The 26,629-nt window shown below is 42.1% G+C and overlaps 1 protein-coding gene, 1 long non-coding RNA gene and 1 pseudogene across 2 annotated transcripts; 2 read left to right on the top strand and 1 right to left on the bottom strand.

Moving 5' to 3' along the window:
- Positions 1 to 3,165: 3,165 nt before the first annotated feature.
- Positions 3,166 to 6,285, bottom strand: LOC112259795. The gene is made up of 3 exons (XR_002954925.1): positions 6,145 to 6,285; positions 3,837 to 3,881; positions 3,166 to 3,378 (listed from the first exon to the last, which is right to left on the bottom strand). It is a non-coding gene; the product is annotated as an uncharacterized LOC112259795 (long non-coding RNA).
- Positions 6,286 to 6,484: 199 nt separating this feature from the next.
- On the top strand, positions 6,485 to 7,783 carry mblac1 (metallo-beta-lactamase domain containing 1). The gene is made up of 2 exons (XM_024434382.2): positions 6,485 to 7,030; positions 7,315 to 7,783. The coding sequence occupies exons 1-2, from the start codon at positions 6,599 to 6,601 to the stop codon at positions 7,573 to 7,575; spliced, it is 693 nt and encodes a 230-aa protein (XP_024290150.1). The 5' UTR covers positions 6,485 to 6,598; the 3' UTR covers positions 7,576 to 7,783.
- An 8,910-nt stretch (positions 7,784 to 16,693) lies between these two features.
- LOC112259760 overlaps positions 16,694 to 26,629 on the top strand; it is a 110,653-nt pseudogene continuing 100,717 nt past the window's right edge.

Raw genomic sequence — 26,629 nt, forward strand, 5'->3', positions numbered from 1 at the left:
TCATTTGGGTGCCTTTTGGCAAACTCCAAGCGGGCTGCCATGTGCTTTTTACTGAGGAGTGGCTTCCATCTGGCCACTCTAGCATAAAGGCCTGAATGGTGGATTGCTACAAAGATGGTTATCCTTCTGGAAGGTTCTCTCATCTCAACAGAGGAACTCTTGAGCTCTGTCAGAGTGACCATCGGGTTCTTTATCACCTCCCTGACCAAGGCCCTTCTCCCTGATTGCTCAGTTTGGCCAGGCGGCCAGCTCTAGGAAGAGTCTTGGTGGTTCCAAACTTCATCCATTTAAGAATGAGTGAGGCCACTGTTCTTAGGAACCTTCAATGCTGCAGAAATGTTTTAGTACCCTTCCCCAGATCTATGCCTCGACACAATCCTGGCCTGGAGCTCTACGGACAATTCCTTTGACCTCATGACTTGGTTTTTGCTCTGACATGTACTGTCAACTGTGGGACCTTTTCTATAGACAGGTGTGTGCCTTTCCAAATCATGTCCAATCAATTGAATTTACCACAGGTGGACTCCAAGTTGTAGAAACATCTCAAAGATGATCAATGGAAACAATATGCACCTGAGCTCAATTTCGCGTCTCATAGCAAAGGGTCTGAATACTTATGTAAATAAGGTATTTCTGTTTTTGTTTTTTTAATACATTTGCAAAATAATCTAAAAACCTGTTTTTACTTTGTCTTTATGGGGTATTATGTGTAGATTGATGAGGAATGGTTTTTTTAAAATAAGGCTGTAAGGTAACAAAATGGGGGGAAAAGTCCAGGGGTCTGAATACTTTCCGAATGCACTGTAACTGTCAACCCATAGTAGAGTAGAGGATGTAGGCTTTGCTGTTATCTTGTTTATCATGATTTATTTAGTTTGTTTTTATTTACCTTGAAAAACAGCCCCATTCCAACTGCATTTCCATTGTTCCCTTTATCAGACAAAAAGTTGTCATAACATTTCCATTGTTCCCTTTATCAGACAAAAAGTTGTCATAACATTTCCATTGTTCCCTTTATCAGACAAAAAGTTGTCATAACATTTCCATTGTTCCCTTTATCAGACAAAAAGTTGTCATAACATTTCCATTGTTCCCTTTATCAGACAAAAAGTTGTCATAACATTTCCATTGTTCCCTTTATCAGACAAAAAGTTTCTTAACATTTCCATTGTTCCCTTTATCAGACAAAAAGTTGTCATAACATTTCCATTGTTCCCTTTATCAGACAAAAAGTTGTCATAACATTTCCATTGTTCCCTTTATCAGACTTAACATTTCCAAAAGTTGTCATAACATTTCCATTGTTCCCTTTATCAGACAAAAAGTTGTCATAACATTTCCATTGTTCCCTTTATCAGACAAAAAGTTGTCATAACATTTCCATTCCTTTCCTTTGTGATTTGAAATTAATTTATTATTTCCACTCAGACCAAAGTAACTCATAATTGCATTGTTTATGTATATTTTGGACTTATTTTTAACAGTCATTTTTTTTAAAGCACTTTATTTACATTTTAATTGTATTGTTCATTGTTCCTCGAACACAAACACAAGGAATGCCTTGAATGCAAACGTCGTTGGCAAAAAGTGTTTTGAATTTGCAACAAACATGTTGGAAAAAAGTGTTTTTGGTCACTCCTAGTTTGTTGCACTGACTGAATAAAGACAATTGGAAAAATTGGGCAGTTTGTGTACATGCCTTTTGTGTGTGTGTGTATATGTATATATTAGAGGTCGACTGATTATGATTTTTCAACACCGATACTGATTATTGGAGGACCAAAAAAGCCGATACCGATTAATCTGACGATTTTTAAAAAATATATATTTTTATTTGTAATAATGACTTATTTACATACTTATTTTAACTTAATATAATACATCAATAAAATCAATGTAACAGCGCAATTCTTGACGTGCAACGAAGAGCTGCTGGGCAAAACGCACGAAAGTGCTGTTTGAATGAATGTTTACGCGCCTGCTTCTGCCTACCACCGCTCAGTCAGATACTTAGATACTTGTATGCTTGTATGCTCAGTCAGATAATATGCAACACAGGACACGCTAGATAATATCTAGTCATAAAGGTGTAAAAAAAAAAATGCCACCCAGGTAGGTTAATATAACACACCACCCAGGTAGGTTAATATAACACACCACCCAGGTAGGTTAATATAACACACCACCCAGGTAGGTTAATATAACACACCACCCAGGTAGGTTAATATAACACACCACCCTGGTAGGTTAATATAACACACCACCCTGGTAGGTTAATATAACACACCACCCTGGTAGGTTAATATAACACACCACCCAGGTAGGTTCATATAACACACCTCCCAGGTCGGTTCATATAACACACCACCCAGGTAGGTTAATATAACACACCACCCAGGTAGGTTAATATAACACACCACCCAGGTCGGTTCATATAACACACCACCCAGGTAGGTTAATATAACACACCACCCTGGTAGGTTAATATAACACACCACCCAGGTAGGTTAATATAACACACCACCCAGGTAGGTTAATATAACACACCACCCAGGTAGGTTAATATAACACACCACCCAGGTAGGTTAATATAACACACCACCCTGGTAGGTTAATATAACACACCACCCTGGTAGGTTAATATAACACACCACCCAGGTAGGTTAATATAACACACCACCCAGGTAGGTTCATATAACACACCACCCTGGTAGGTTAATATAACACACCACCCTGGTAGGTTAATATAACACACCACCCAGGTAGGTTAATATAACACACCACCCAGGTAGGTTCATATAACACACCACCCTGGTAGGTTAATATAACACACCACCCAGGTAGGTTAATATAACACACCACCCAGGTAGGTTAATATAACACACCACCCAGGTAGGTTCATATAACACACCACCCAGGTAGGTTCATATAACACACCACCCAGGTAGGTTAATATAACACACCACCCAGGTAGGTTAATATAACACACCACCCAGGTAGGTTAATATAACACACCACCCAGGTATGTTTTTTCTCACATGATTTTTTCATGTGTTTTTTATTTGTAAGGGGTAGGCTGAAGTCATTTGTACGTCATACCATTGGAAAAGACACAGCAAAACAACAAAAATAATTATTGATTTAAATCGTTGTGCAACGTTATAGGTAGGCTCAGCCATCATGCCCAGCATCCAAGATTCAAAATCTATATGCAGAAAGTTAAATAGGCGATTCAACAATTTGGGACAAGGTCCCTGGCATAAACATGGAATGGCTAGTTGTTTACTGGTTGGAAACTGAACCCACCTTGCTGTTGAGGAGTTGTGGTTTATTCCAGGGTGCTGAGTGGGTAGCCTCCACAGTCTCCAGGCTCTTGTCCTGTATCACCATCAGTGGGAGTACAGACAGCGTTAGAAAAGACAGAATACACCCACACACTAGTAGGCTGATTATACTGTCAAATCCTAGTGTTTACTACAAAGCCGGTCTTGTCACAATGTAGCTCTGGTCACAAGTAGTACACTTAATGGAAAAGACTGGGCTCTAGTCAAAGTAGTGCACTATATAGTGAATAGTGAGTCATGTGAGACAGCCATAGACGACATCATCATCAGGATAAGTTCCAAAGGCATCCTTAGTGTGATTATCTGTTACTGGAATTCTCCAATTGTTTCCTTGTAACTCATAGGAAATGTATGACATTGGAACTGGATAAGGTACTATATAGGGAATAGGGTGTCATATAAGACAACCTGCAGCTTGTCACTGAGGTTGGGCCTGTTCCAGGGTTCTGAGCTTCTGTCCTCCAATCACTGGTGAGGGACCTTCTCCTTCACCTTAGGAGACCGGCTGCTGTGGTTATTAGGCTGCTGCATTATGGTCTATGGAGAGGAGGGAGGGAGGGAGGGAGAGCAAGACAGAAAAAAATCAGTAAGACTAAAATAATGGTTTTCCAAAAAAGGTCCAGTTGCCAGGACCACAAATACAAATTCAATCTAGACATCGTTGCCCTGGAGCACACAAAAAACTATACATACCTCGGCCTAAACATTAGCGCCACAGGTAACTTCCACAAAGCTGTGAACGATCTGAGAGACAAGGCAAGAAGGGCATTCTTTGCCATCAAAAGGAGCATTCAATATACCAATCAGGATCTGGCTCAAAATACTTGAATCAGTTATAGAACCCATTGACCTTTATGGTTGTGAGGTCTGAGGTCCACTCACCAACCAAGAATTCACTAAATGGGACAAACACCACATTGAGGCTCTGCATGCAGAATTTTGCAATAAATATCTGCAGAGCAGAGTTAGGCCGATACCCGCTAATTATCAAAATCCAGAAAAGAGCTGTTAAATTCTACAACCACCAAAAAGGAAGTGATTCCCAAACCTTCCATAACAAAGCCATCACCCACAGAGAAATGAACCTGGAGAAGAGTCCCCTAAGCAAGCTGGTCCTGGGGCTCTGTTCACAAACACAAACAGACCCCACAGAGCCCCAGGACAGAAACACAATTAGACTCAACCAAATCATGAGAAAAGAAAAAAATAATTACTTGACACATTGGAAAGAATTAACAAAAAAACAGAGCAAACTAGCATGCTATTTGGCCAGACAGAGAGTACACAGTGGCAGAATACCTGACCGCTGTGACTGACCCTAAACAGAGAGTACACAGTGGCAGAATACCTGACCGCTGTGACTGACCCTAAACAGAGAGTACACAGTGGCAGAATACCTGACCGCTGTGACTGACCCTAAACAGAGAGTACACAGTGGCAGAATACCTGACCGCTGTGACTGACCCTAAACAGAGAGTACACAGTGGCAGAATACCTGACCGCTGTGACTGACCCTAAACAGAGAGTACACAGTGGCAGAATACCTGACCGCTGTGACTGACCCTAAACAGAGAGTACACAGTGGCAGAATACCTGACCGCTGTGACTGACCCTAAACAGAGAGTACACAGTGGCAGAATACCTGACTACTGTGACTGACCCTAAATTAAGGAAAGACTCAGTGAGCATAGCCTTGCTATTGAGAAAGGCCGCTGAAGGCAGACTTGGCTCTCAAGAGAAGACAGGCTATGTGCACACTGCCCACAAAATGAGGTGGAAACTGGGATGCACTTCCTAACCCCCTGCCAAATGTATGACCATATTAGAGATGCCACAATCACAGGGGCAAGATTTGTGACCTGTTGCCACAAGGCAACCAGTGAAGAACAAACACCATTGTAAATACAACCTATATTTATGTTTATTTATTTTCCCTTTTGTACTATTTGCACATCATTACTACACGGTATATAGACATAATATGACATTTGAAATGTCTTTTAACTTTTATGAGTGTAATGTTTACTGTTAGTTTTTTATTGTTTATTTCACTTTTGTTTATTATCTATTTCACTTGCTTTGGCAATGTAAACATATTTTCCCCATGCCAATAAAGCCCCTTAAATTGAAATTGAATTGAGAGTAGTAAGGGTGAAAGAGAGAGAGAGAGAGAGAGAGAGAGAGAGAGAGAGAGAAATGAGGAAGTAAGGGTGAGAGAGGGATAAAGACAAAGAGAGGGGGAGAGAGAGAGAGATGTACTATTTCACAAGAACAAGAACAATTGAGCCATGCAGTAAAGTTGTCTGCCAGTGTTTATAGGATCAAGGGTCAGTTCCACAGACTGCTTTACAGTGATTACACGTTACTGGAATTCTACAATTGTTTCCTTGTAACTCATAAGAAATCTATTGAACCAACATCAGCCTCATGCAATGTGATCAATCATTTCACAGAACTCTTAGATTCAAAACCTTTTCATGTATAATACTGCAACTGTAGGTGCACTTGCTTTGTTTTGAGGTGGGTTTTAATGTCATATTTGTAAATGATTTTAAGTCAGATATCTCAGATGTATGAAGTAGTAGTTAAACAATACGTTGGTGACAGTTATGTTTAAGACAGTTAGTTATTAACAATGAGTAGCGACAACTTTTGGTTTGAGGTTTGACACTTTTGTCAGCTTTCTTTTTGTACTGTTTAAGACATCTATATTAGCATCTCATAATATACAGCATCTATAATGATGAAATATCTGAAAATACCCTGAATTTACCTCCTAAACACAAAAAAAGTGACTTACCTGTTTATCTCTCACCTGCTTCTGTTTTGTTCATGGTACTATTCTTGGTCATACACACAGTAGATGCACTATAGTCTTGAAAGTGGACTTATACCGAAAGAAATCATAACATTTTACTGGAAGCCAAATATGTTTACAACCTGCCATAATTTAGGCTAGGCAGATATAGGTTAAGAGTGTTAAGGGTAGTCATGGTGCAAAGTTGCGTTACGCCAGCTGGCCTTACACAATGTAATAGACGCTGCCGTCCAAAAGATGGCGACAAAGCACTTTGCTGTGACAGCTAAACATTTTTCCAAACGACAAAATTACACTTGTTCTTCTTGCCATACCGTAGAACTGGTACCAGCTGTCAACAACGTGTGTGGTTGTTAGATACATGTATTGATACTTGTAGTTAATCGATAAAAAAAAACGGATTCTGTAGCTAGCAAACATCTATTATTGAGCAGAGATGGAAGCGACTGAAACAAATTATGCATGTAACAGTAGTGAGTTTAGAAGAAGCGAGTTATCAGACACAGAACTCGAGATTGTGGGACAACCCTACTCCATCTCGGTGCTCAAAGTAGGCTATTGTCTGTCCGAACAGGACGGTTCTTTTCGAGCAGACGGGACTATCACTCTTCTAACGGGACCTAGAACTATTCTTGTAGACACCGGAGGACCGTGGGACCGGGACTTTCTAGTGAAACGGCTGAAGGATAAGCGATTAGACCCGGGTGATATCAGCTTGGTGGTGGGGACACATGGCCACTCCGACCATGTTGGTAATCTGGGGCTGTTTCCAGGGGCAACAATAGTTGTGGGGTGTGACATCAGTGAGGGGGATAGGTACCTTCCTAACCAGCTGTCTGAGGGGCAACCCTATCCTATTGATGAACATGTGAGTCTGAAACTCTTCCTTTTTTCAACCCAACTCAGTGTAATCATATTCAATAGTGTGTGTGTGTGTGTGTGTGTGTGTGTGTGTGTGTGTGTGTGTGTGTGTGTGTGTGTGTGTGTGTGTGTGTGTGTGTGTGTGTGTGTGTGTGTGTGTGTAACAGCCATATTCAATGATTTTCCATTCATACTCACCAGCACTTTACAGTGCATCATCGGCATGTTATAATAGGTACTGCCTACCACTGTACTCTGAACCTCATTGCAATACCTTAATTTCTCCACCAGGTGTCAATAGTACCCACTCCAGGCCACACAGGGCGTGATGTGAGCCTTCTTGTGAAGGGAACCACAATGGGCACGGTGCTTGTTGCCGGGGACCTATTTGAGCGTTGCACTGATGACGACAGTTGGAGAGAATTGAGTGAGAATCCTGCAGTTCAGGAGGCCAGCCGACAAGAGGCGCTACGCACCTCTGATGTCATCATCCCGGGACACGGGTTGCCGTTCAGGATCCAAAGGGAGGAGGTGGATGGACGCTCCGGGTAGAAACTGCCCTGTTAGGCCCTTAGGCACAGATCAGTTTTAGCCTTCCTCTCTCTAACCGTAGCAATGTGGGGGAAGAAGTGCAAAACCTTAGATCAGTGGTTAAATGTAACCACTGATGTGTACAGTGCATTCGGAAAGTATTCAGACCCCTTCCCTTTTTCCACATTTTGTTACGTTACAGCTTTATTATAAAATGTATTTAAAAAAATATATATCTCATCAATCTACACGCAATACCCCAAAATGACATCACGATACCCCATAATGACAAAGCAAAAAAAGGTTTTTAGACATTTTAGCAAATTGTTTGTAGAGCTCTGTGACAGGATTGTGTCGAGGCACAAATCTGGGGAAGGGTACAAAAACATTTCTGCTGCATTAAAGGTCCGCAAGAACACAGTGGCCTCCGTCATTCTTAAATGGAAGAAGTTTGGTACCACCAAGACTTCCTAGAGCTGGCCGCCTGGCCAAACTGAGCAATCTGGGGAGAAGGGCCTTGGTCAGGGTGGTGACCAAGAACCCAATTGTCACTCTGGCAGAGCTCCAGTTCCTCTGTGTAGATGAGAGAACCTTCCAGAAGGACCACCATCTCCGCAGCACTCCACCAATCAGGCAATTATGGTAGAGTGGCCAGACAGAAGCCACTCCTCAGTAAAAGTCACATGACAGCCCGCTTGGAATTTGCCCAAAGGCACCTAAATGACTCTCAGACCATGTGAAACAAGATTCTCTGGTCTGATGAAACCAAGATTTAACTCTTTGCCCTGAATGCCAAGCGTCATGTCTGGATGAAACCTGGCACCATTCCTACAGTGAAGCATGGTGGAGGCAGAATCATGCTGTGGGGATGTATTTCAGGCACTGGGAGACTAGTCAGGATTGAGGGTGAACAGATGAAAGTGCATAGAGATCCTTGATGAAAACCTGCTCCAGACCGCTCAGGACCTCAGACTGGGGCGATGGTTCACCTTCCAATAGGACAACGACCCTAAGCACACAGCCAAGACAATGCAGGACATGTCTCTGAATGTTCTTGAGTGGCCGAGCCAGAACCCAGACTTGAACCTGAGTAAAGGGTCTGAATACTTACAGTACAAATCAGAAGTTTGGACACACCTACTCATTCAAGGGTTTTTCTTTATTTTTTACAATTTTTTACATTTTAAAAAAATAGTGAAGACATCAAAACTATGAAATAACACATGGAATCATGTAGTAACCAGAAACTGTTAAACAAATCCAAATATGTTTTATATTTCAGATTCTTCGAAGTAGCCACCCTTTGGCTTGATGACAGCTTTGCACACTCTTGGGATTCTCTCAACTAGCTTCATGAGGTTGTCACCTGGAAGGCATTTCAATTAATAAGTGTGCCTTGTTAAAAGTTCATTTGTAGAATTTCTTTCCTTAAAACCTTTTGTGACTAGGGGGCAGTATTTTCATTTTTGGGAGAAAAAAAAAATTCCCGTAGTAAACGGGATATTTTGTCAGGACAAGATGCTAGAATATGCATATAATTGACAGCTTAGGATAGAAAACACTCTAAAGTTTCCAAAACTGTAAAAACATTGTCTGTGAGTATAACAGAACTGATGTTGCAGGTGAAAGCCTGAGAAAAATCCAATCCGGAAGTGCCTCATGTTTTGAAAGGGCTGCGTTCCAATGTGTCCCTATTGAGCAGTGAATGGGCTATCAACCAGATTACTCTTTCTCCGTATTCCCGAAGGTGTCTACAGCATTGTGATGTAGTTTTACGCATTTATGTTAAAGAATACCCGTAGGCGGCTACATTGCGCAAGTGGTCACCTGATGCTCCCAGAGAGATTCTTGCGTAAAATACAGAGGTAGCCATTACTCCAATCGGTCCTACTGAAAAACGAATTGTCCCGATGGATATATTATCAAATAGATATTTGAAAAACACCATGAGGATTGAGTATAAACAACGTTTGCCATGTTTCTGTCGATATTATGGAGCTAATTTGGAATATCTTTCGGCGTTTTCGTGACTGCAATTTCCGTACAATTTCTCAGCCAAACGCAAAGAACAAACGGAGCTATTTCGCTTACAAAAAAAATATTTTGGGAAAAAAGGAACATTTGCTATCTAACTGGGAGTCTCGTGAGTGAAAACATCCGAAGCTCATCAAAGGTTAAGATTTAATTTGATTGCTTTTCTGATTTCCTTGACCAAGTTACCTGCTGCTAGCTGGACAAAATGCTATGCTAGGCTATCGATAAACTTACACAAATGCTTGTCTAGCTTTGGCTGTAAAGCATATTGTGAAAATCTGAGATGACAGGGTGATTAACAAAAGGCTAAGCTGTGTTTCACTATATTTCACTTGTGATTTTCATGAATAGGAATATTTTCTAGGAATATTTATGTCCGTTGCGTTATGCTAATTTAGTGTCAGTCGATGATTACGCTCCCTCATGCGGGATGGGGAGTCACTAGAGTTAAATACTTAACCTAAGTCTACCATAATTAAAACTTATTCTTGCTAACTTTATAACCTTATTCAACAACAAAATATAATAATACTATGATATCAATTTCACAGCCTTGTTGTGTTACTCTTCTCACAAAAATATCATCTGCATACAACAACAGCTAAGGGAAAATAAAACTTAGCTAGGTTACTAAACATTACTTAAGCCAAAATAGTAATCAGTATTACAAATGACCTTCAATTCATTATCCCAATGGCTTTCCCATGAGGCTGATCAAACCACAATGGAAAGTCGTGATATAGGTCATACAAACCCTTCAAAGAAGTGTTTCTTACTATATTAGACAAATTAAAGAAAAACCGTCTAACATTTTCTACATGTTGTATCCCAGGTTCCCAGAACATTCCTTTATCTAAATAATTAACTTTTTAAATTAGAACTCAGAAAATAAAACTTATAAAATGTCATGTGTTGTGCGTGCCCCTTTAAGATATTGTGGCACTAAGACAAATGGAAATCTCACCAAACCCAAAGGAAATAGAACACACCAATCCAAACATAGTATTTTAAAAATATCAACAAATAGTTATACACTTTTTGTTGTGTGTGGGTATTTGCAAACCCTAGGTTAAAAACAAACAAAACATTTCCAGGCTTTTTCAATTTGGTTGTTTTTATGCCTCTATCTCACGCACTCTCCCCAAGATTATATCGCCAGGAAACATTCCAAGGAGAGAGAGAACAACTGATGCCCCTGAGATAAATGTCTATGTATCAGTGGAAGAGCTCCAGGTGGTATCCAATTTTAAGTACCACGGCAGCATATTCTTCCTCACATTTATCTTGACCAATGCTTTATAAGAATTTAATCCCGTCCATTCTAAGTAAATTTTTAGTACGTTTAGAATTTAACCCCAAACTAATGAATACAGATTACGGACCTTATCTTGCAGCTGAGAATTCAATGTAGGTTGGATCTCGTCACCATTTCTGTCGTCTACCAGTTCGCCACCGGCCTGTAAAGAACCCTCAGAATGGGGCCAAGTCTACCTGTGTACGGTTTACTGCACTCCCATAGGACAACAGAAACAGGTATTGAGATCCGGCTCGAAGGACCAAGTTGTAACGAGAATTTTCAATACTATAGCTTTGACCAATTCCCCTTAGGTTGTAAAGCTAGGGTTAATAAGAATTAGGCAAAGACTCAGATTCTGCAAAAGGTTTGCTGTAGATTATTCATGAGAGCTCTCCAAAGTCAACCAAAATTTGAAGTCTTTATAACCCCCTCTATGCACACACACACACACACACACACAAACACACACACAGGTTTATCACTTTTCTACCAGCCTTGGAAGTTTCTCGCCGTTCTCTCCTCCCTAGATTAGAGAGGCCTTGGAAGTGATAAACAACAGGCCCTCCTGTTGTCAGCTTTTTCAGAGTTATCATGTGTAGTCTACCAGCCTCTGTTTTCTCCCTCTTACATACACACATACATTATTAGAATTATAGTATTATATGTTTCAGGGTAGAATTTTTTAGTCATTACGTTAAACCGTCTCCTCCCTTTACTACTATTACTACTTTTACTACTGTCATGACGTTGCCCTCTTTGGGTACAGCAAGCCTCATCCCCCCTCTCCCTGTCTCCTACACACAGGCTGCTGTGGTCAGAGAGAGGTCGTAAATTCCTGGAGGAGATTATCTCCTCATGGCCACAGTATAGAGACAGAGTGAATTTTCATAGAGAACAAAGGAATTTCTTCCACCTCACAGAACTTGAGGTCCGAATAACATTTATGTTCTGGAGAAGGTATAAAAGTTCGGTGTAGAATCCAGCTACGAACTGGTCTGTTTGGTACAATTTTGTGACACTCATGGGAGACAATACAGTCACATTACCATAACGCTGTTTATATAATAGCCTCAGATATGAGATTTACATCTAATTGTTGTATAAGATGAATGAGTGAAGATGATACTGTTTGTAAAATTGTGTAATGTGATTTAGCGGGATCATTTTCGTCAACATCCGTTGAATTGCAGAGCGCCAAATTCAAATTAAATTACTAAAAATATTTAATATTCATGAAATCACAAGTGCAATTTTTCAAAACACAGCTTAGCTTGTTGTTAATCCACCTGGTGTGTCAGATTTCAAAAAAGTTTTACAGCTAAAGCAAACCAAGCGTTTATGTAAGGACATCTCTCTCAGCAGACAAAACATTACAAACAGCTAGCAGCAAAGTAGATTGTCACGAAAGTCAGAAAAGCCATAAAATGAATCGCTTACCTTTGATGATCATCGGATGTTTGCACTCACGAGACTCCCAGTTACACAATAAATGTTCCTTGTGTTCCATAAAGATTTTTTTTATATCCAAAATACCTCCATTTGGTTGGCGCGTTTTGTTCAGAAATCCACAGGCTTGAGCGTTCACGACGGGGCAGACGAAAATTCCAAATAGTATCCGTAAAGTTCGTAGAAACATGTCAAACGTTTTTTTATAATCAATCCTCAGGTTGTTTTTACAATAAATAATCGATAATATTTCAACCGGACCATATCTTTTTCAATAGGAGAAAGAGAGAAAATGTCTGCTCCAAGCTGTTGCGCATGCAAAACTCTGCTGGCACCGAACCACCCACTGACGCGATGTGATCGTTCTCGCTCATTTTTCAGAATAAAAGGCTGAAACTATGTCTGAAGACTGTTCACACCATGTGGAAGCCATAGAGAAAGGAATCTGGTTGATATCCTTTTAAATGGAGGGAAGGCATGCAATGAAACAGGGAGCTTTCAAAATAAGAGGCACTTCCTAGTTGGATTTTCCTCAGGTTTTCGCCTACAATATCAGTTCTGTTATACACACAGACAATATTTTGATAGTTTTGGAAACTTTAGAGTGTTTTCTATCCTAATCTGACAGTTATATGCATATTCTAGCTTCTGGGCCTGAGAAATAGGCAGTTTAATTTGGGTACGTTTTTCATCCAAACATCAAAATACTGCCCCCTACACTCAACAGGTTAGTGAAGGAAACTCCAATTCCCTTTTGAGTTGAACTAAATCTGAGGACCGCCCATGAGCCCAGTTCGGACCTGGCGTCATTAAGACAGCCTTTTTCTGCTCTCCCGAATAAAACCCCCACGTTGAGAATTTCTCAACAAACCATGTTTCCCTCAATTACGAGAGGACAAAGGTTGCAGACCAGCTTACCTTGATAACGAGAGGGCCAAGGTTTGAGTAGATGGCTGAATCTTTTAACCATACCACGTGGTTAAACTCTTAGACTATCGATACTGACAGAATAAGAACAAGTCTTTGATATTAATTACTAGTCTGCAGCTAGGAATTCGGTATCATTGAACGCGAAGACCGACAACCGCTGAAACATCTATCCATAACAACATGAATGAATGTCACTCTGAACTATCCATTCTAACCACTACAGAGAGGGCGGACAAACTGTCCAATAGAAACAAACTTTTCAACAGAGACCCCGATGACACACTGAGCATAAATATATATATTGGTTGCAATTGTTCCCGAATGAGTGAGCGTTCATGTGCAAAGGATTAGTATTTCAATTGTATAATTATCAACTGTGTCTTATCTCATTCGACCCCCACTTCCCTTTTGTACACCAAGCCGCAATGCCGGTTTATCCCACTTGGGAAACTCCGTTGTCATTTCCTTGTAACTATCTACTGTTTGTTTATGCATTTCTGTGAATTACTTAGTTAGTAAATAAATGATTTAAGACAATTGATGTATGGATGACTCATAGTGAACTGGGTTCGTTCAGATAACCAAGAATTTACAACGTTTGGTATGAGACTAACTTGAGGTAAATAATAATTCATTAATTCGAAGACTAATTGATCAGATACAAAAATATCTGAAGAGTTATATTAGGAAAATTATAACTTTGTAATCTGAATATTTTCCTTGGTGCCCCGACTTCCTAGTAAATTACATTTGCCTGATTAGTTAATTACAGAGAATCTTTGATAAAAACTCTTCAGTTAAAGTCTTCAGTTAATGATAGTAAAGACAAGACACTACTATTACTACTTTTACTATTACTACAATTACTACTGTTATTATTACTATTACTACTACTACTACTTTTACTACTGGTATTACTACTACTATTACTACTATTACTACTTTTACTATTACTACTATTACTACTGTTATTATTACTATTATTACTACTATTAGTACTACTACTACTTTTACTACTGGTATTACTACTACTACTACTACTATTACTACTTTTACTATTACTACTTTTACTATTAGTACGATTACTACTGCTATTACTACTATTACTACTTTTACATCTATTACTACTTTTACTACTACTATTTTTACTACTATTACTACTTTTACTACTATTACTACTACTACTTTTACTACTACTACTATTACTACTACTTTTACCACTATTACTACTATTACTGCTATTACTACTACTTTTACTACTTCTATTACTACGTTTACTGCTATTACTACTAGCTAGGCAAGTCGTTGTATTTTAAGTCTTAAAATCAAAGCTGAGATGTTTTTTGGTTGGAATTGCAGTATGTATTTAGTTTGAGAATTTAAACATGAGTTAGAAACTTTGACAGACTGGTTTCGCTTCGTCTCGTGGCTATAAACACACACAGCCATGATACAAATGTCACAACACCTGGCCTCATGTACTTTTGGTTCATTCAAGTTGGGTCATCAAGTTATTAATAAATATACCTTGTGTCCTATCTGCCATCACCTTTACTGTCCCACATGCATTACCTAACCAAACCACACCCAGTCTCTAGTTCCAATTTCATAGAGCTGGAGTATCTACCTGTACAAAGATCACTGCACCACATCAACAACGACCTTCAACAAAGATAATAGGGTGCTATTTGGGTAGCAGTACTGGTCAAAAGTAGTGCACCATAAAGCGAATAGGGTGCTATTTGGCTTTCCATCCATAAACAGTGTTTTCCTGTGTTGCGAAGACGAGAGGTTGGTTAAACACTGCTGTTCACGCTCCCAGGTGATATCTGGATGCCTGATGAAGACCAAAGGGTGGAAACGTGTCGATAAGATCACCTGGCAGCGTGCAGCGTTTTCCTTTTTATTTTTCAAGAGTTCACCGAGAACTACAGCACCTGCAAAAAAAAAGTACCTGGATGTGCATTTGTTCTTCAGCTTCTGGTGACTAACGTAAATGTGCAGATATGTCAGGTGTTTAAAAGTGGCCATAAAGAGTGACATTTGACAGTTTCTGTCTGTTACCATGGTACAATGTTATTACATATTGTAGTGAGCTTAACTAATTGATGTCACCAGGCAGGCCAAAACAGGCAAACATTTCAGACAGCCTTTCAAAATAGCTCTTACACTAGGGCATTACCATCACATCTTCACAGTATTATTCCAACTTCATAGTGTAGAAATATACACTCAGTGGCCATTTTATTAGGTACACCCATCTAGCACTGGGACCCCTGTTTGCCTCCAGAACAGCCTGAATTATTTGGGGCGTGGAAGGCAGGATAGGATGAGTCCATGGACTTATGCTGCTTACGCCAAATCCTGACTCAGTATGACGCAACAGGAACCAGGATTTGCCAGACCAATGTTTTTCCACTCTTCAATGGTCTAGTGTTGGTGACCTGGAGCCTCTTTTTCTTGTTTTTAGCTGATAGGAGCCCGATGTGGTCCACAGGAGATTGGTGGCACCTTAATTGGGGAGGACGGGCTTGTGGTAATGGCTGAAGCGGAAAAGTGGAACGGTATCAAATGCATCAAACACATGGTTTCCATGTTTCACAATCTCTGGCGGCGAGGAGACTGAACCCTCACCAGGCAAGGTGGGCTACGTTCTTTACCCGTTTTGTTTTCACTCTGTCCTACAGACCAGGTTCCCAGAACGCTAAGGCAGACGCACTGTCCCGGATGTATGACACAGAGGAGCGGTCCATGGATCACACTCCCCTACTTCCGGCCTCTTGCCTGGTGGCACCGGTGGTGTGGGAGCTGGACGCGGACATTGAGCGGGCGTCACGTGCAGAGCCCACTCCTCCCCAGTGTCCAGCTGGGCGCCTGTATGTTCCGTCTGCTGTCCCCGACCGTTTGATCTATTGGGCCCACACGTCATCCTCCTCTGGTCACCCTGGCATCGGTCTGATGGTGCGTTGCCTTAGTGGGAAGTGCTGGTGGCCCATCTTGGCCAAGGACGTGAGGGATTATGTTTCCTCCTGCTCGGTGTGAGCCCAGTGCAAGGCTCCCAGGCACCTGCCCAGAGGGAAATTACAACCCCTTCCCGTTCCACAACGGCCGTGGTCACACCTGTCGGTGGACTTCCTGACGGATCTTCCTCCCTCACAGGGCAACACCACGATACTGGTCGTTGTGGATTGGTTTTCTAAGTCCTGCCGTCTCCTCCCTTTGCCCGGTCTCCCTACGGCCCTACAGACTGCGGAGGCCCTGTTCACTCATGTCTTCCGGCACTACGGGTGCCTGAGGACATAGTCTCTGATCGAGGTCCCCAGTTCACGTCCAGGGTCTGGAGAGTGTTCATGGAACATCTGGGGGTCTCGGTCAGCCTCACCTCAGGTTTTCACCCCGAGAGTAACGGGCAGGTGGAGAGAGTAAACCAAGATGTGGGTAGGTGTCTGAGGTCATATTGCCAGGACCGGCCGGGGGAGTGGGCGGCGTTCATCCCCTGGGCAGAGATGGCCCAAAACTCACTCCGCCACTCATCCACTAACCTATCTCCTTTCCAGTGCATACTGGGGTATCAGCAGGTTCTGGCATCGTGGCATCAGAGCCAGATCGAAGCTCCTGCGGTGGACGAATGGTTCAATCGCTCGGAGGAGACCTGGGACGCCGCCCATGTGTACCTACAATGGGCTATGAGGCGGCAAAGAGAGGGCGCTGACCACCACCACAGCGAGGCCCCGGTGTTCGCACCGGGGGACCGGGTCTGGCTCTCAACCTGCCCCTCCGCCTGCCCTGCCGGAAGCTGGGTCCGCGGTTTGTGGGGCCATTTAAAGTCCTGAGGAGATTGAACGAGGTATGCTACAGGTTACAGCTTCCCCCAGATTATCGTATTAATCCCTCGTTCCATGTGTCTCTCCTCAGGCCGGTGGTGGCTGGTCCACTCCAGTAATCTGAGGTGCGGGAGGTTCCCCCGCCCTCTCTGGACATCGAGGGGGCCCCGGCGTATGCTGTTCGAGCCATACTGGACTCGAGGCGTCGGGCAAGGGGCCCTCAGTACCTCGTGGAGTGGGAGGGGTACGGTCCGGAGGAGAGATGCTGGGTGCCGGTGGAGGACGTCCTGGACCCTTCGTTACTGTGCCTCGTCCTCCGGGTCGTCCCCGAGATCGGTGTCGGCGCACTGCTGGAGCCGCGCGTCAAGGTGAGGGTACTGTCACGACTTCCGCCGAAGTCGGTCCCTCTCTTTGTTCTGGCGGCGTTCGGCGGTCGACGTCACCGGCCTTCTAGCCACCGCCGATCCACTTTTAATTGTCCATTTGTTTTGTCTCTGTTTTACACACCTGATTTCAATCCCACAATTACTGTTTCATTATTTAACCCTCTGTTCCCCCATGTTTTTTTGTGAGTGATTGTTTATTGTATTTTCGGTCTGTCATGGTGTGCGTGTATTTGTTACTTTGTATATTTGACATTTTGAGTAAAAGTACGTTGATTAGTCATATCTTCTGTCCTGCGCCTGACTCTCTACACCAGCTACACATAGGACCCATTACACATCTGCATTGGACCATTGCACCACGAACCTGCTACAATATCATGAGAGCCCATGCAACTGAGCAATTTGAATACCTACCCAACATAAACGTAATATTTATTTCTGAAATATTTATTTATCTATATAGGATCACTGTACTTAATTATTGTAAATTACACCAATAATTATGAAAATACAAATGTAAAAACTTTTTTTTAAATTGCAAATTTGTTTTGATTACATAATTTCCCTTTAGTGTGAGTTTGTGTTAAAACACATGCTAGCTTTACAGAGTTCTCTATACGTATGTGTGTGTGTGTGTGTATACTCTAACTGATGGAATGGGTGTGGATGCTAATTGGATTATAGATTAACAGGATAGCTCTATACTGTATGACTCACTGTGTGTGTGTGAGTCCAATCACTGTACTGACAGGAGAGTGAAGGTCAAAGGTTATTTCAAGGTTTTGATTTCAGTCACAAAAAAGTTACCAAAGACCAACTATGAGCTCTTTGTCAGAATTTCAGTTCGGATGACAGCTATAACAATGTTGTTCAATTATTATAAGATGAATTTGTTTGCTTTGTAAAATGTATAGTGTTGAAGTTGTGTGTACAGTATTTATTCAAATAGCTGTTCAAATACAAAAGGGACATTTTGATCATTCCAGGCCTAGCTACATGGTCTGTAACCTGAATTTCTGATGTGCATTTATGTGAGAAATCAGCTTATACGCCTAGGTGTTGAATGTACATGTTCCCATGGAGACAGCAACCTTGGTGACGAAACATAAATATGTACAAAAAGGCAAAATACCAAAGGCATGCCCAAAAGAAACAGTAAAAACCCAACCAGCAGCCTCTCCAAGCTGGCACACTGACTGACGATCACCTTAACTGGCAGAACCTGATGTGTTGATCAACCAGGTTCAGCAGCTAGACAAGGTGAATAGTGTGGAAGTGTAACTTGGATATTGTGTCTGTCTATCTCCCAACATGAACCTAAGTTACCGTATCCAACGAAAGTCAAACATAAGAAGAGAGAACTGAATAGAACAGGAAAACCTGCGGGGGGACCAAAGTCTTTAATCTAAGTATTTCCAGTACCTTTTTTACACCTTAATACGTCTACAGTCAATCACGGACTACAGGAAGAAACCCAGCCCAGTCACGGACCAGGATGTCTTGCTCCCAGGCAGACTAAATAACTTTTTTGCCCGCTTTGAGGACAATACAGTGCCACTGACACGGCCTGCAACGGAAACATGCGGTCTCTCCTTCACTGCAGCCGAAGTGAGTAAGACATTTAAACGTGTTAACCCTCGCAAGGCTGCAGGCCCAGACGGCATCCCCAGCCGCGCCCTCAGAGCATGCGCAGACCAGCTGGCCGGTGTGTTTACGGACATATTCAATCAATCCCTATACCAGTCTGCTGTTCCCACATGCTTCAAGAGGGCCACCATTGTTCCTGTTCCCAAGAAAGCTAAGGTAACTGAGCTAAACGACTACCGCCCCGTAGCACTCACATCCGTCATCATGAAGTGCTTTGAGAGACTAGTCAAGGACCATATCACCTCCACCCTACCTGACACCCTTGACCCACTCCAATTTGCTTACCGCCCAAATAGGTCCACAGACGATGCAATCTCAACCACACTGCACACTGCCCTAACCCATCTGGACAAGAGGAATACCTATGTGAGAATGCTGTTCATCAACACCATAGTACCCTCCAAGCTCGTCATCAAGCTCGAGACCCTGGGTCTCGACCCCGCCCTGTGCAACTGGGTACTGGACTTCCTGACGGGCCACCCCCAGGTGGTGAGGGTAGGCAACAACATCTCCTCCCCGCTGATCCTCAACACTGGGGCCCCACAAGGGTGCGTTCTGAGCCCTCTCCTGTACTCCCTGTTCACCCACGACTGCGTGGCCATGCACGCCTCCAACTCAATCATCAAGTTTGCGGACGACACAACAGTGGTAGGCTTGATTACCAACAACGACGAGACGGCCTACAGGGAGGAGGTGAGGGCCCTCGGAGTGTGGTGTCAGGAAAATAACCTCACACTCAACGTCAACAAAACTAAGGAGATGATTGTGGACTTCAGGAAACAGCAGAGGGAACACCCCCATCCACATCGATGGAACAGTAGTGGAGAGGGTAGCAAGTTTTAAGTTCCTCGGCATACACATCACAGACAAACTGAATTGGTCCACTCACACAGACAGCATCGTGAGGAAGGCGCAGCAGCGCCTCTTCAACCTCAGGAGGCTGAAGAAATTCGGCTTGTCACCAAAAGCACTCACAAACTTCTACAGATGCACAATCGAGAGCATCCTGGCGGGCTGTATCACCGCCTGGTATGGCAACTGCACCGCCCTCAACCGTAAGGCTCTCCAGAGGGTAGTGAGGTCTGCACAACGCATCACCGGGGGCAAACTACCTGCCCTCCAGGACACCTACACCACCCGATGCTACAGGAAGGCCATAAAGATCATCAAGGACATCAACCACCCGAGCCACTGCCTGTTCACCCCGCTGCCATCCAGAAGGCGAGGTCAGTACAGGTGCATCAAAGCTGGGACCGAGAGACTGAAAAACAGCTTCTATCTCAAGGCCATCAGACTGTTAAACAGCCACCACTAACATTGAGTGGCTACTGCCAACACACTGTCAATGACACTGACTCTACTCCAGCCACTTTAATCATGGGAATCGATGGGAAATGATGTAAATATATCACTAGCCACTTTAAACAATGCTACCTTATATAATGTTACTTACCCTACATTGTTCATCTCATATGCATACGTTGATACTGTACTCTATATCATCGACTGCATCCTTATGTAATACATGTATCACTAGCCACTTTAACTATGCCACTTGGTTTACATACTTATCTCATATGTATATACTGTACTCGATATCATCTACTGTATCTTGCCTATGCTGCTCTGTACCATCACTCATTCATATATCCTTATGTACATATTCTTTATCCCCTTACACTGTGTATGACAGTAGTTTTTTTTGGAATTGTTAGTTAGATTACTTGCTCGTTATTACTGCATTGTCGGAACTAGAAGCACAAGCATTTCGCTACACTCGCATTAACATCTGCTAACCATGTGTATGTGACAAATAAAATTGGATTTGATTTGATTTGATTTAATATGGCCGTAACTGTTGAATCATTTCTCAAATGTTACACACTCCAGACAATCTTACTCCCCATTCCCGAAAGAGGATCAGAGGGGAGAAGGAAATCAATAGAGGGGAATAGTAGTGGTCAGACAGATGAAAAGAGAGGGAAAGAAAGACCCATACAGAACCGTTAACAGAGAGACAGAGTTGTTTAGTATATTAGGTTCTCCATTAGCTACTGCACATGCAGCAGCTACTCTTCCTGGGGTCCACAAGAAACGTACAAATACATGACAAAGTACAGAACAGTAACAGACAACATAAGATATTACATTCAAATTAAATAGTTATATTTAGGAAAGACATAAAGAGACAACAAAAATACTATTTACACACTATTCATATACTGTTTTCATATTATTTTATAGAGTACAGTTAAATAAGAGCTTGAGAAAGAGGAGAGGCACTGTGATGCAATCTGTTTTTTTAATCTGTTTTTTCAAGCTAAACCTGAGTAACCTCTGGTGACAGAGCATTCCACCATGACATGGCTCTATACATAACTGAGTAACCTCTGGTGACAGAGCATTCCACCATGACATGGCTCTATACATAACTGAGTAACCTCTGGTGACAGAGCATTCCACCATGACATGGCTCTATACATAACTGAGTAACCTCTGGTGACAGAGCATTCCACCATGACATGGCTCTATACATAACTGAGTAACCTCTGGTGACAGAGCATTCCACCATGACATGGCTCTATACATAACTGAGTAACCTCTGGTGACAGAGCATTCCACAATGACATGGCTCTATACATAACTGAGTAACCTCTGGTGACAGAGCATTCCACAATGACATGGCTCTATACATAACTGAGTAACCTCTGGTGACAGAGCATTCCACCATGACATGGCTCTATACATAACTGAGTAACCTCTGGTGACAGAGCATTCCACAATGACATGGCTCTATACATAACTGAGTAACCTCTGGTGACAGAGCATTCCACCATGACATGGCTCTATACATAACTGAGTAACCTCTAGTGGCAGAGCATTCCACAATGACATGGCTCTATACATAACTGAGTAACCTCTAGTGGCAGAGCATTCCACAATGACATGGCTCTATACATAACTGAGTAACCTCTGGTGACAGAGCATTCCACCATGACATGGCTCTATACATAACTGAGTAACCTCTGGTGACAGAGCATTCCACCATGACATGGCTCTATACATAACTGAGTAACCTCTGGTGACAGAGAATTCCACAATGACATGGCTCTATACATAACTGAGTAACCTCTAGTGGCAGAGCATTCCACAATGACATGGCTCTATACATAACTGAGTAACCTCTGGTGACAGAGCATTCCACGATGACATGGCTCTATACATAACTGAGTAACCTCTGGTGACAGAGCATTCCACAATGACATGGCTCTATACATAACTGAGTAACCTCTGTTGACAGAGCATTCCACAATGACATGGCTCTATACATAACTGAGCGACACATTAAATCTGTTTTTGGTTTGGGTATCCGTGAGGTATAGTGGCGTGTCTGGTGAGGTATGTATGTCTGTTTGAAGTGTATGCAAATAGATTAGACACGTGGTTAGTCATTTTCAACGCAGAAATAAGACGAGAAGAGAAGTAGTCAATTTCTCCTCAACCCTCAACCATGAAAGACTATCATGTTGTTGATGTTAGTTCTGTGTTTGTTGTTCAAGGCAAGGCGTTCTGCTTTGTTATGAGTCAGCTGCAGCTTTTCTAGGTCTGTCTTTGCTGCACCTGACCATATTACTGTAATCAAGATGGGACAAGAAAAAAGCCTGAACAACATCCCGAGCCGACTAGGTGCAACCCTAATGGTTCTGGATAAGAGCGTCCGCTAAATGACGAACATGTACATGTAACTAGTACAGTTGATGTTTGTTGTCACAGCATATTTTTATAACAGACATACCTCTCCCCATCTACACAACTATTTTGTCCATACGACTTGAACATGATTACTGACCATCCAATGTAACTCCTATTAGTTCAGCTTCTTTAACTTGTTCAATAGTCACACCCTTTATACACAACGCCAGTTGAGGTCTAGGTCTGAGTGAATGGTTCCAAATAGTACACCGTGAGGGAATATGCAGTAGTTCTGCAGATAGGATGGAAAGGTGGGCCGAGTGAAAGGTGACTGATAGCATAGAGAGAGAGAGAGAGAGAGAAGGAGAGAGAGCGAGAGAGAGAGGGAAGGAGAGAGAGAGAGGGAGAGAGAGAGAGGGAGAGAGAGAGGAGAGAGAGAGAGAGAGAGAGAGAGAGGGAGAGGGAGAGAGGGGGAGAGAGGGAGAGTGGGTGGAGAGAGAGAGAGGGAGAGAGAGAGAGAGGAGAGAGAGAGGGAGCGAGAGAGAGAAGGAGAGAGAGAGAGAAGGAGAGAGAGAGAGAGCGCGAGAGAGAGAGGGAGAGAGAGAGAGAGAGAGAGAGGGAGAGAGAGAGACTGATAGGTGACTGATAGCATAGAGAGAGAGAGAGAGAGAAAGAACATTTCTTCACACAGGGTCGTGGGGTGAGACAGGGATGCAGCTTAAGCCCCACCCTCTTCAACATATATATCAACGAATTGGCGCGGGCACTAGAAAAGTCTGCAGCACCCGGACTGACCCTACTAGAATCTGAAGTCAAATGTCTGCTGTTTGCTGATGATCTGGTGCTTCTGTCACCAACCAAGGAGGGCCTACAGCAGCACCTAGATCTCATGCACAGATTCTGTCAGACCTGGGCCCTGACAGTAAATCTCAGTAAGACCAAAATAATGGTGTTCCAAAAAAGGTCCAGTCACCAGGACCACAAATACAAATTCCATCTAGACACTGTTGCCCTAGAGCACACAAAAAACTATACATACCTTGGCCTAAACATCAGCGCCACAGGTAACTTCCACAAAGCTGTGAACGATCTGAGAGACAAGGCAAGAAGGGCATTCTATGCCATCAAAAGGAACATAAATTTCAACATACCAATTTGGATTTGGCAAAAAATACTTGAATCAGTCATAGAGCCCATTGCCCTTTATGGTTGTGAGGTCTGGGGTCCGCTCACCAACCAAGACTTCACAAAATGGGACAAACACCAAATTGAGACTCTGCACGCAGAATTCTGCAAAAATATCCTCCGTGTACAACGTAGAACACCAAATAATGCATGCAGAGCAGAATTAGGCCGATACCCACTAATTATCTAAATCCAGAAAAGAGCCGTTAAATTCTATAACCACGTAAAAGGAAGCGATTCCCAAACCTTCCATAACAAAGCTATCACCTAACAAAGCTATCATCATCTCTCTGATGAACCTGGAGAAGAGTCCCCTAAGCAAGCTGGTCACAAACACAAACACACCCTACAGAGCCCCAGGACATCAGCACAATTAGACCCAACCAAATCATGAGAAAACAAAAAGATAATTACTTGACACATTGGAAAGAATTAACAAAAAAACAGAGCAAACTAGAATGCTATTTGGCCCTACACAGAGAGTACACAGCTGCAGAATACCTGACCACTGTGACTGACCCAAAATTAAGGAAAGCTTTGACTATGTACAGACTCAGTGAGCATAGCCTTGCTATTGAGAAAGGCCACCGTAGGCAGACATGGCTCTCAAGAGAAGACAGGCTATGTGCTCACTGCCCACAAAATGAGGTGGAAACTGAGCTGCACTTCCTAACCTCCTGCCCAATGTATGACCATATTAGAGAGACATATTTCCCTCAGATTACAAAAATCCACAAAGAATTTGAAAACAAATCCAATTTTGATGAACTCCCATATCCACTGGGTGAAATTCCACAGTGTGCCATCACAGCAGCAAGATTTGTGACCTGTTGCCACGAGAAAAGGGCAACCAGTGAAGAACACACACCATTGTACATACAACCTATATTTATGCTTATTTATTTTATCTTGTGTCCTTTAACCATTTGTACATTGTTAAAACACTGTATATATATATAATATGACATTTGTAATGTCTTTATTGTTTTGGAACTTCTGTATGTGTAATGTTTACTGTTAATTTTTATTGTTTATTTCACTTTATATATTATCTACCTCACTTGCTTTGGCAATGTTAACACATGTTTCCCATGCCAATAAAGCCCTTGAATTGAATTGAGAGAGAGAGACTGATAGGTGACTGATCGCATGATGGGGTTCCAGAGAGAGAGAGAGAGAGAGAGAGAGAGAGCGTGAGATTGATAGCAGCATGGACAGCACCTCTTTACAACCTCCTATAAAAACCCTTATCATTGGTGCTTCGTTTACCAAACTAGTGGTCGGGAACTTGTCAGAGAGTGGGAACAGGGCTGGACCTCTCTGGCAGTACTCCTGGAATCTTGTTACATTGATTAGATCTTTGTTTGTTTGTTTATTTGATTTGGATACCACCCAATAGGCAATATGAATGTTCCAATCACATGTCTGAAAGAAAGCACAGCAGCTGGCAGCTGACATCTGACTGACTGGCAGGATGTTGTTGACTTGACAACAGATTTGTGCTGTTAAGGCTATGTTATTTACTAATAATAAAAATCACAAATCTGTCAAACTGAGGGTGGACAGTCAGAAAAAAATATCAGATATATAGAAACAAAATCCGATTTGGGTTCTTCGGGTGGCTGTCATTGAGATTGTCTATCTGGTTTGATACGCATTTGATAAGAGGCCGAGACCATAATGACCTGTAGAGAAAGTTAAAGCAGAGTGTGACTGTCAATCCCAGCCTAATTATAAAGCACAGAGATGTCAAATCTGGGTCTATTCCAGCCAATAATCATTGTGTCCAATACTCAGTGGTGTAAAGTACTTAAGTAAAAATACTTTGAAGTACTATTTAAGTTGTTTTTTTGCGGTACATTCCTAAAGAAGATATGTACTTTTTATGTAGAAGATATGTACTTCTCCCTGACACCTAAAAGTACTCGTTACATTTCGAATGCTCAGGCAGGACATGAATATGGTCCAATTCACACACCTATCAATATAATGCATTGTCATCCCTACCGCTTCTGATCTGGTGGACTCACTAAACACAAATACTGCATTTGTAAATTATGTCTGAGTGTGAGAGTGTTGCCCTGTCTGTCTGTAAATTTAAAAAACAAGAAAGAATTGTGCCGTCTGGTTTGCTTAATAGAAGGAATTTGATGTATAGCTTTTACTTTTACTCAAGTATGACTTTGAGTACTTTTTCCACCACTGTACTTAAGTATATTTAAAATCAGATACTTTTAGACTTTTCCTCAAGTAGTATTTTACTGGGTGATTTTCCCTTTTACTCAGTCATAGAGTCATTTTCTATTAAGGTATCTTTACTTTTACTCAAGTATGACTAGAGTATTTTTTCCACCACTACTAATACTGGTGTGGTTTTGTCCTAATTAAACTTAGGCCTTAAAACTGTTATGCAACACATTTTAAAACAGATGCAGGACTTTACGAAGCATCTCCACCCATTCTAACTGTACACTGGCGTCAGACAAAAACTCACAAACTGAACACACCCACGCCATATCACTCACTGTTACTTATTCACTCAATGAATTGGTGGTTTTGCAATGTGCAACGCAAGATCATACACATCTTGAGACGTAGGCTAGTGATAGGGTAATAGCATTTATAATACACTC

The sequence above is a fragment of the Oncorhynchus tshawytscha genome, linkage group LG10 (assembly GCF_018296145.1).
Source record: "Oncorhynchus tshawytscha isolate Ot180627B linkage group LG10, Otsh_v2.0, whole genome shotgun sequence".
Lineage (NCBI taxonomy): Eukaryota > Metazoa > Chordata > Actinopteri > Salmoniformes > Salmonidae > Oncorhynchus > Oncorhynchus tshawytscha.